The following is a 12,423-nucleotide window of genomic DNA, read 5'->3' as shown; positions in this document are numbered from 1 at the left end:
ATCTGCGCAGGAGCTGCTAGAAAGGACTTATCCTGCGTTGATATAGTTCAAAATAGACTTTGTAGCCTCGTAGGGGATGTCCTTTTCTCTTCCCTGCAACCTCTTTCTTACAGAAGAGATGTTGCGAATTTGTCTCTGCTGTATCGTTATTTTCATGGCAAGTGCTCGACTGAGCTCCAATCTATCGTCCCCCCTTGCCAAACTTTCACAAGAAACACTCGTCTAGCTGAAAACACTATCAATAATTCCCCTCAATCTTTATCTGTGTCTAAACCTAAATGTAGATTCCATGAACAAAGCTTCTTTCTTAGAAGTGCACGCCTGTGGAACTGTCTTCCGTTTTCCTGCTTTCCAGCTGACTACAATATGGTTGTCTTCAAGTTCAACGTAAACAAGTTCTTGATGAGACGTTCGACTAAGTTAATAAATTTACCGAATTTCCATTACTAACGATTACTATATTGTCCAATTGACTACTGTACACTCTGTAACCCTTATCCTCGAGTGGTCTCTGGGCCTTGATAAGTGGTGATACCTACGTAAAAAAACAAACAAAAAAGATGTTGCTAGTCCTTCTTTACTCTATCGTTATTTTCATGACACCACATCTGGCACACCAATCATTAGTTTCCCTATTTGGTGGAGAACAAAAAGAGTCTCTAAAAACACTATGTGAATTAGAAGTAGAATTGAAATGTATACATTTTTGTTTTACTATTTTGCATTTGTTCATTTAGATTCTATAGTTCAAAGCGACATTTTCTGGTGAATTAGTTTTATGTTTGGAGTTTTTATTCTTTGTATTGTGCCTAATCAATCACATAATAGGAAAGAATGATTTGGGAAAGTTGATTTTAAATAGGGTGATATGGAGACATCACTTTTTTTCTTTTTTGATATATCCAATGCTTTTGTGTTTTTGTGTTTTTTGTTTGCAAAAGGTTATTCTTGTTGTTTCTCTGTGCTTGTTTTGCAAATACCTCTACAGAATGTGCTCCAATGAACTTGTACCCCTCAAAATAAACAGTCTATCACCAAAATCCCACCCCTATATTAAAACTTATTTGTACCAAATATGACTGGATTGCAGAAAGAATTATGAATTTTATTAATGATTCCATAGATGATGTTTTCTTTAAGGTGGGAGAGGGTAAATTATAGTAGAGTTTGAAGTTGCAACCTCCCCACTGTCTTGAGTTTAGAAGCATTATTAACTAAATATATAATGAAACTACATCAAACATTTCCAAAAGAAAAAAAAAATGGCATTACTTTAAGCATAAAAACTCCAACCAAAAATATGCAGAGGATGTTAATTAATGTGAGCAACAAACTAATGGCGCCCATGATTCCCATCTCCTTCGCCATGTTGCAACTGTACACGGGTTCATAGTCATTGTCAAGGAAAGGGAGACAACCCAGTTCACCTCGATTCTGCAAGAATAAAAAAAAACAGATACTTTATTTCCCCCATAAAACATGTTCGTACAATAAAATTAGATGAATGCATAAAAATAAATAGAAATTATATTTTAATAAATGCTTGTAGATACATAATTTAAAAATGATACTAAACAATGGCAAGGTTTTTAAAATATTTATAAACTTCTGAGAATTTTATCTACATTAATTGTAACTAGAAATTGAATAAAACTGATTTAGTATTATTTGTGCATTGCAATGTATGTGGGTTTGCATTATTTTGAAGATGTAAAGATTATGATATTGGCGTAGGTATTTTTGCATGTCTAACTATTACGATGAGAGCATATCAGTTTCATATCACTTTGATTATCTCACATCTTGCCCCTTGTATTTTTTGCTTGCAACTCCTTGTCACAAGAATTCTTGATTAGCAAGCTGTTTATCTAAGCCAGGAGGCTCCTATAAACGTTTATGCAAGGAGTATTCTAATTGGTCAATCAATACTCGATTACTTTTTAATTGTGAATTGGTCACGTGACCTGATTTTGCATGTAAACATGTACTAGGTTACATGTTTAGTAGGTTGCCCATTTGTAATGCAGACTTGTTGTAAGTGAGTAATATTTAAAAAATAGAAGAGAGATTACATAGGAAATTGGAAATATGTCTGATTTGGAGTTTGACTACCCAGAATTTCATTTATCAACTTGAGAAAATAAGGATTCTTCATATACAAGGTTCACTGCTGTGGTTATGACTCGCACAGGATCTTTTAAATTTAATGACTGTCCAGATAACAGTAGTTTTTTTATGTTCATACAGGATGGAATGATAAAATTGTCACCCTAAAGAAAACAACACTACAGCTTTATTTTAAAACTTTTATTGAAAAAATCAATTCAAGTAACTTGATTATGTAGTAGAGCTGACATCTATTCAGCGTCAATCACCGCCTCAATATAGGTCTGGAACTGGGAGGATGCCCTTTCCACAAGCGCTGGTAGGAGCTCGGCGAATACTTGGCAGATGGCAGCAATCAGGTTAGCTTTGGTGTTGTGGAAGGTCATGTTAGTGATGTTCTAGATGTATGACTAAATAAAGTAGTCCAGTGGGTTCTAGTCGGGGAAGGAGGGGGCAGTGAGAAAAGGGTACAAAGTCATAGCACTCCTTCTGAGGCCAAACCTAGGTCTCTTTGGACTTGTGGGTCAGTGTCGAGTTTTGCTGCCATACTCAGGGTTTGCTAGCAGCCACCTGATTGCACCAGGGGATCACCACACTCTTCAGGTACACTTTGGTGTTGACTTTCAAGCTGACTTTGAAGATGTGAAATGGTATGATGTGGCCCTCACTTGAAACCACACCAAAGACCATAACCTTATCTGGAAACTTCTTTGAGCTGTGCCTTCAAGCATTGAACCGCCTGGATTTGCATTTTTAGGGTGCTGGCAATGGTCCTGTTGTCATAACTTGGATCAGTAGAGAACATGAGTTATACAGAGGTGCATCTGCGATCTTGCTCGTTGAATATTGTGTCACTTTCAGACATGATAGAAGGCTCCTATCGCTCTTGGGATTTGTACACAACTGGCCAACTAATAGATGGTCTGCAAAAAAAAAGAAATCTGGTTTTCATCAAACTTAAATGGAATCATGTCATTTTTTCTAGGGTGACAATTTTATTGTTCCATCCTGGGAAAGTCAGAGTTTGTCTTCTGAATGATCACAGTCTGTGCAGTGAACACATACAACCAGATGCATGTTTACATGCTAATGTTGCTGGAAACCTTAGTTGACAAGAATATATAACGGACAAGAACATGAAAATTCACACGTTTGAATCTCTTTTGCTAGCTCTGATCATATGACAATCTTTCTCGCTATTAATTCCTTTTTGACATCCTTCTCTCTGTATACTTTCTCTTCATCTGACAAAATATAACATTCAAATAACCAACCATTCATAGGTGATGGATACTTCACTCATCGATACGCCTTCCATCCTGTTACTTACACAGATACATTTTCTCTTTCATTCTGCAACAATGCACAAACCAAATACTACAAAAAACATCTCTCCTTCAAATCTCATATAGATGTATATATCACACGAAATAAATGCTATTATAGTTATTGTTCAACATCCTTTGGTGCTACCTTCATCTTTTTTATCATTTTGGCCATTCAGAATTTCTTTCCCTTTCAGTGTCTCTCTCCATGCACCCTCAACAGACCATACATATTCTGCTGATGTAGCAAGATGACTATCTTTTGCTCCACATGTACTGGACAGATAGCTGACCATCTTAATATAGTATCACAGGCAACTCAGTAGATTATCCATATAGCAGCCTCATCATGTAAAAAGCTGGAGTTTTGTAGTATAGATGACAAGTAGCAGTAGTAGACATCATAGTGATGTTGCTCTTTTTCTTTTTGTTGCAACTATCTTCTTTTAAATAACAGCAGGAATGGAGCAGCTCTTCCAAACATGACTGCTTTTAGTTATAGTTCAGAAACAAGAGAAAGATTATATCAATTGAATTGCTATGTGTCACTGGAGACTTCATGCTATGATACAACATCCTGAACACATTGCTCTAATTCTAATATTTAATTTCTAATACAACTTTCCAATTTTCTATTTAATCTATCCTTCATGTGAAAAATTCTGCTTCGAACATTTAAACCTAGCCATATGTAATATTGCTACATTAAACCCCACAAGGGTTCTAATTCCCCTTCCTACTTTTCTGTACACATAGTTTTAGAAGGGAAATATAAACAAAAAATTAAAAAAATAAGGAAAGAGTTAGGCAAGATGAGTAGGAAAGACAAAGACTGAAATATCATTGACCTATTTTATTGCTTTCTTGTTTTGACGAACATATTAAAGCATATCTTTAGTAGATCTCTTTCACTAAATGATAACCAAGCTAATTCTACCAAGCTCCAATCCTTGCCCCATTACTTTAATTTTGCATTTTATGTGTTAGTTTTATGAGAACTTTCACACTTGTACCCCCCCCTTAACATAAATACCCTGACAAACTCGACTAGCAACAAAGTCTCACCCCTTCACTGTAAAGGTCCCCATATACTGTGAAACTTTTTACTCTAATAGCTTTTTACTTGGAACCACTTGCCTTCACAGATTGTAACTACATGCAAAAATTTAAATGTAATGTGAACAAACATCTTGCAGCACAACTTCCTACTTAGGACGTCCCTATAAATCTGTAAAAAAAAAAAAAAATTTCTTTTTTTTTTGAGGAAACCTGATAGTGTTATAGAAATATGGATTCAAGCTGCCCATCAAAAAAATTATGAAGAAAAACACAATGTGATAGAAAATTAATTGTAGCACTATGAAGACCAATTCTTCAATGTCAGAAAAGAATCCAAACAGCTGCTGAACACATACTCAATTATGGTCTTGTTGCGTAGATGACACATAGCAGCAGTTTATTTTTCTCTACTCTTCTTTTTCATTGTTCCTTTGTTGTGATGCATTGATTAATAGCAGCCGTTTGGGATTTAGCAATCTTTTAAGAGTCTTATCTTTATACATAAATTATACGTTCAACCCATTCCCCACAGAAAGTGGGAACAGTTTCCCAAAAACCTTCATTGTTCAGAAACAAAAATATTATCAGTTTATTCACTATGTGTCAGTAACAGCGACTTCCTGCCTCATAACGCAATGCAATGCCTCTATTCAGTCTCGAAAAACAATGGGTACCCCCTGTTAGGGTAGCTGCACATGAAATTGTGGGGCAAGAGTTGCACAATCTCCAGCCACACCTCTCCTGAATTGGCTCTGCTTGAGTCCAGTGCCAAGTAGAAGTCCAGGATGACTTGAAACACTGCCAAGATAAGCATAGAGCATATACAGCACCTGAAATTCCTAAATGATCACTCATTTTAGTACTGACTAGACTCAATGTTGCTTAACTTCAGTGATCAAATGGGAACTGGTGTGTCAATGTGATGCAATATGTAGCTCTAAAACTTTTAACTTCTAATGAATTTTTCCATTACTATAACCTTATGTAGAAAAATCCTGTTTTCAACATCATTTTTACACACCTTCATCTGAATCTTGTTACAAAATACTAAAAAGATGAAACATTTTTATTTGATTAAACATTTGCATTTAAAAATATTTACATATAGATATGAAAAATACTTACAACTTCAGAAGAAGAATTGTGGATTGGGACATTTTCTGGTGGCGTAATTGTGGTTAACAAAGCAAAAGCCCACAGCATGCCCTGAAAGAAACATGACAAAACAACAGATAATATTAATAGCAAAAAATTGTTTTGTTTTTTTATTGAGAAATTAAAAAACTAAACTTTGGAAATTATGTTCCAGATTTTTTGAAAAGAAAATTGATAATTTTGATTATTCACATTAATCTCATCCTATTTTTGTCTGCTTTAACATCTGACCTTCTTCAGGTGCATTTTGTTAAACTCTGAAATCTTTATGTTGGACTTAGAAGCCTATGCATAATTTTTCAAACTGAACCAATTATTTAATCCACAGAAGTAGATTGTCCTCATTCTGTTAGCCATGACTGAATAAAACTGTTAAATATTCTTGTGAAGTGTTTCTGTGAGTAGGAAAGCACAACTATGAAGAAATCAATTCAATGAAAACGACTCTACATAAATCAACAATAATAAATGATTTATTAACAATTTATGACCAAAATAATTGCAATGATAATGAGATTTTAATTGTCTGTGCTAAGCTGATTTCAATAAATAATTTTTTTATTATCTAGTCAAAATTCAGGGGCAGGTAACTCAAACTTAAAAATGTTTCTTTTGGCAAGGGAGGTAACTTTCCAGTAAAAGATGGTCTCATAATAAACTATCAGTACCAGTGTACCGGCATTGCCTGGTGGAAGTATACCCCTACACCACCTGTCAAAAAGAAAACAATTGCACTACGGTTGTTAGTGGAAGCCACTGCTGGCCCAGTAAAAAAGCAGGCTTTGGTGCCCATGGACAAAATGAATGTATCGTACTGAAGTAACAAATATTAGTTTAGCTTTCAAATAATTGCATGTTTGTTATTATGATTTGTCCCTTAAAAAAATGAAATTACGAAATTTTACTAAAAGAAATATGTTGCGAAACCGACGCATTTCATATAAATGTATATATTGAAGAGTTTAGCTTTGAAGTAATCACGTGCTTGTTATTATGATATGTTTCCTAAGAAAAAGGAAATTACAGACTTTTATTAAAAGAAATATGTTGAGGAAATAAAATAAAAAGAAGTGCGTTTTATTTCGTTCAATAAAATTCCATATTTTTTACCTATTAATGTTGTCAAATCGCATGGAATAGATAAAATAATTTCCAAACAAACCTCTGTATATTTGTAATTGTCTATTTATTTATTTTTTTTGTTTTCTAAAGAAATTTTAACGTAGAAGATGCAAAGATTTTGGAGATAAGTATAATTGTCAGCAAAAAAATAAGTTTGTATTTTTTGTTCAACAGACGTCCATATTTTTTTTTCGGCATAATATAAGAAATACAAATGTTTGGGAGTTAACCTCCTCAAATTAGTCCAGAGTTAGTTATATTGTGTATGTTTGATTAGATTTGTAATGTTTTAAACTGACGCATTAGATATATATATTTATGCATTGCAGAGTTTAACTTCCAAATAATAGTGTGACTTATTTCACACAAAAAAAAAACAATTACGGAATTATATTAAAAGGAATGTGTAGCGGAAATAAAATAGGTGGCACTAAATAAGTGTGTTATATTTCAGTCAATAAAATTCTGTATATTTTACTTATAAATGATGTCAAAGCGCATGATAAAGATAAAATAATTTACAAGCAAACCTCTGTACATATTTAATTTTTTTTTTTTTCAATGTATTTGTTGTTTTGACGAAGACGTCTTAATATACCTCTTAGTGATGCCATATTTAAGTGTTAGTAAGCATTCGTTTATTAAGAGTAGAATTGCATTCGATAATATGAGAATTGTTAGAACTCAGCCAATCAGAATGGATGAAATTTCACAAGGGAGCTTTTTTTAGTTATGATTTTGAAATTCAAAAGATTATGATAGGTCTATGTTTGTAATAGACAGTTACGATCTGTGTAATAACAGAATCTGTGGAATGTGTAGAATTCGTTCCGGTGACAACTAGTAGTGGTGGTAAGACTAAATATTTAGAGAGAAAAATAGGAACTCCTTCCTCTATAGATGTTGTGATTGTGATGGTGTTGCTTGTAGAATGCAATGTAGTATTTTCATTATGACTGAATGTGTCTATAATGGTATTCGAAAGCTACATAAAATAGTGGCTAATAGTGTAGATGGTTTGAATTCATATGTGGCATTTGTTGTTGCAAACCTACATTACTTTGATCCAGAGGGGAATTTCTGCAGTCATCTTATCATATATGGAGATGAACATATACTAGACTACTCCTCCAAAATACCTGAAAGCATGGCCTTACAACAGCAGAATAGATACTATACTACCTTCCCCCCATCTGAAAGAAAAAAGGTAGTAAGGCCTGAGGGAATGGTATCATGACAACAGAACAGATACTACACTACCTCTTCCTGAATTTAGAATTGAAAGATAGTACATGAGTCCAAAATATTATTGTAAACTGAATTGCACATTAAAAGATAATACAATAGTACAATTAATAGAAGTAATAGTATAGGTTCAGCTTCAGAAAGACAGACAGTAAATCTTCAATATTAATCGATAATAATATTGGCAGCATAATAACCACAATGAGAACAAATTATTTACATCCAACATCGATATGTAAAAAATCAAAAGGGGAAAATTTGCATACTTACTGCATTGACGGCAGGTGGCAACAAAGACGCTGAAATCGCCACACCAACTAAGGATCCAGTATTCCCTCCAAGAACAGATAAAGAAACAGCTGCACCAGAAGGCAAAGCTATAAAAACTCCAACCAACAAACTGCGGCTCAATCCTCTTTAAAAATCCAAAAGAAAATTATTTATATAAAAATTAAAAAGAAAATTATTTATATAAAAATTAAAAAGAAAAATTATTTATATAAAAATCAAAAAGAAAATTATTTATATAAAAATAAAAAAAAAAAATTATTTATATAAAAATCAAAAAGAAAATTATTTATATAAAAATTAAAAAGAAAATTATTTATATAAAAATCAAAAAGAAAATTATTTATATAAAAATCAAAAAGAAAATTATTTATATAAAAATTAAAAAGAAAATTATTTATATAAAAATTAAAAAGAAAAATTATTTATATAAAAATTAAAAAGAAAATTATTTATATAAAAATAAAAAAAAAAAATTATTTATATAAAAATCAAAAAGAAAATTATTTATATAAAAATCAAAAAGAAAATTATTTATATAAAAATCAAAAAGAAAATTATTTATATAAAAATTAAAAAGAAAATTATTTATATAAAAATCCAAAAGAAAATTATTTATATAAAAATCAAAAAGAAAATTATTTATATAAAAATCAAAAAGAAAATTATTTATATAAAAATCAAAAAGAAAATTATTTATATAAAAATCAAAAAGAAAATTATTTATATAAAAATTAAAAAGAAAATTATTTATATAAAAATTAAAAAGAAAATAATTTATATAAAAATTAAAAAGAAAATTATTTATATAAAAATTAAAGAGAAAATTATTTATATAAAAGTTAAAAAGAAAATTATTTATATAAAAATTAAAAAGAAAATTATTTATATAAAAATCCAAAAGAAAATTATTTATATAAAAATCCAAAAGAAAATTATTTATATAAAAATCGAAAAGAAAATTATTTATATAAAAATCAAAAAGAAAATTATTTATATAAAAATTAAAAAGAAAATTATTTATATAAAAATTAAAAAGAAAATTATTTATATAAAAATTAAAGAGAAAATTATTTATATAAAAATCCAAAAGAAAATTATTTATATAAAAAACGAAAAGAAAATTATTTATATAAAAATCAAAAGAAAATTATTTATATAAAAATCCAAAAGAAAATTATTTATATAAAAATCAAAAGAAAATTATTTATATAAAAATCCAAAAGAAAATTATTTATATAAAAATCAAAAAGAAAATTATTTATATAAAAATCAAAAGAAAATTATTTATATAAAAATCCAAAAGAAAATTATTCATATAAAAAACGAAAAGAAAATTATTTATATAAAAATCAAAAAGAAAATTATTTATATAAAAATCCAAAAGAAAATTATTTATATAAAAATCAAAAAGAAAATTATTTATATAAAAATCAAAAGAAAATTATTTATATAAAAATCCAAAAGAAAATTATTTATATAAAAATCAAAAAGAAAATTATTTATATAAAAATCAAAAAGAAAATTATTTATATAAAAATCAAAAGAAAATTATTTATATAAAAATCAAAAGAAAATTATTTATATAAAAATCAAAAGAAAATTATTTATATAAAAATTAAAAAGAAAATTATTTATATAAAAATTAAAAAGAAAATTATTTATATAAAAATCAAAAAGAAAATTATTTATATAAAAATTAAAAAGAAAATTATTTATATAAAAATCGAAAAGAAAATTATTTATATAAAAATCGAAAAGAAAATTATTTATATAAAAATCAAAAAGAAAATTATTTATATAAAAATCCAAAAGAAAATTATTTATATAAAAAACGAAAAGAAAATTATTTATATAAAAATCCAAAAGAAAATTATTTATATAAAAATCCAAAAGAAAATTATTTATATAAAAATCCAAAAGAAAATTATTTATATAAAAATCAAAAGAAAATTATTTATATAAAAATCAAAAAGAAAATTATTTATATAAAAATCAAAAGAAAATTATTTATATAAAAATCCAAAAGAAAATTATTTATATAAAAATCAAAAGAAAATTATTTATATAAAAATCCAAAAGAAAATTATTTATATAAAAATCAAAAGAAAATTATTTATATAAAAATCCAAAAGAAAATTATTTATATAAAAATCAAAAGAAAATTATTTATATAAAAATCGAAAAGAAAATTATTTATATAAAAATCAAAAGAAAATTATTTATATAAAAATTAAAAAGAAAATAATTTATATAAAAATTAAAAAGAAAATTATTTATATAAAAATCCAAAAGAAAATTATTTATATAAAAATCCAAAAGAAAATTATTTATATAAAAATCGAAAAGAAAATTATTTATATAAAAATCGAAAAGAAAATTATTTATATAAAAATCCAAAAGAAAATTATTTATATAAAAAACGAAAAGAAAATTATTTATATAAAGATCGAAAAGAAAATTATTTATATAAAAATCCAAAAGAAAATTATTTATATAAAAATCAAGACAAATTCCATAACTGCTTTCTTTTTAATAAAATATTTGTATGATTTACTGTTAATTGTAATATCATCCTTGAAACAATTAATGTATATATTCTTCGATAATATTAAGAACATTCTTTTTCTTTGTGCTTGTATAAAAATAATTGTCATTATTTAATTAGTCTTTAAATAAAAAAAAATGAACATATCTATTTATTTACTGAAAGTTGGAACACCTCTGTTTATAGTCCCTTGATGGCTGAGTAGAGCAGGGAAAAATCAACTTTACTTTATAATATACTAGTCTGGGTGCCCGACGTTGCCCGGGTGTTTGGAGGTGTGTGTTGAGCAAAAAAAAAAAATAAAAAATAAGTGGTAGTAGGCAGGCTCGAACCCGTACCTTGAAGGAGGCAAAGAATGTGGAAAAAAACTCCCGACATCTTTGCTGTTGCACCCATCGCCAAACTGAAAGTGACATAGGTTTAAATTAAGGCTAGACAATCAAAAAGATGGAATTACTTTCAAAAATATCGGCAAAAAAAGCGACCCCTTCCTATAGGGGTCGTTTTTTTCGCCAATATTTTCGAAAGTCATCCCCTCTTTTTGATTAACTAGCCTTAATTTAAACCTTTACCACCTCCGGTTTAGCAATGAATGCAATAGCAAAGACGTCACATTTTTTTTTCACATTCTTTTCCTCCTTCGCAGTATAGGTTCGAGCCTGCCTACTACCACTTTTTTTTTTATTTATTTATTTATTTTTTTGCTTAATACACACCCCCAAACACCCGGGCAACGTCGGCCATCCAGGCTGGTCTATAATATAAATCTCACCTGTCTGTTTAAATATATGTATGTATGTATGTTTGTATGTCTCACAAAAAACTTTCGACAGAGGCGACAGATCCTGACAAGATTGGTATCATTTTGAAGCTCAATGTTTCAGTCAACAAATATCGAAAAATTGGCCAAAAATATTAATTCCTTCACCCTAAACTCGGCCGTTTTGTACAAGGAAGGGTCGTTTTTTTTGCCGATATTTTAGCAAGTCATCGTCACTGTTGGATTGACTTTGGTTAATTTCAACGCTTTTTACTTCCAGTTGCAGCATGGACACATCGGCTAAGACATCAGATTTTCTTTCACTTTCTTTTCCAACTTCGTGTCACGGGTTTAGCCTGCCTGCCTACTACCACTTTTTTTTTAACACCTCTCTTCACCCTGGCTGTTGTTTTGATTTCCACCCCACGCTACTGCCATTTTTTTAACACCTCTCTCCACATTCGAGCCTGCCTACTAACACCTTTTTTATTTTTGCTTAACACTTACCTCCAAACACCCGGGCGCCTAGGCTAGTCTAATATATAAAAGATAAAATGTGTGTGTGTGTGTGTTTGTGTATGTTTACAAAACGCTTTTTACATCAGGGTTCTTGCGTCGATTAGATTCTGGGAGAAGTTTTCTTATGCTTACTAGATTGTAATATCTCAGATTTGCAAATGGATATTGTTTCTTTTTTTTTTGACCGAGTTTTAAAAAATTCCCTCTGTCCTGTCGTGTCGGCTGTTTGTTTTTCTTTTTGTATAAATAAAGTGAAACTAATCGAACACCGACGCCAACTCCCAGCCTTTGCCCAG

At 29.3% G+C, this 12,423-nt stretch overlaps 1 protein-coding gene across 1 annotated transcript in view; it reads right to left on the bottom strand.

The window, feature by feature from the left end:
• The window catches only part of LOC145296812 (uncharacterized), a 109,166-nt gene that overhangs the window by 14,668 nt on the left and 82,075 nt on the right, over positions 1-12,423 (bottom strand). The window contains exons 10-12 of the mRNA XM_080142896.1: positions 8,283-8,427; positions 5,616-5,696; positions 1,273-1,434 (exon numbers count right to left, since the gene is read on the bottom strand). Coding sequence (XP_079999022.1) covers positions 1,273-1,434; positions 5,616-5,696; positions 8,283-8,427 — 388 coding nt within the window. The remainder of the gene's footprint in view (positions 1-1,272; positions 1,435-5,615; positions 5,697-8,282; positions 8,428-12,423) is intronic.

The sequence above is a fragment of the Euprymna scolopes genome, chromosome 17 (assembly GCF_053919585.1).
Source record: "Euprymna scolopes isolate OS-2025 chromosome 17, ASM5391958v1, whole genome shotgun sequence".
NCBI classification, from domain to species: domain Eukaryota; kingdom Metazoa; phylum Mollusca; class Cephalopoda; order Sepiida; family Sepiolidae; genus Euprymna; species Euprymna scolopes.
Note: the sequence above shows the minus strand (reverse complement) of the source record. Positions and strands in the feature narration are given on the sequence as shown.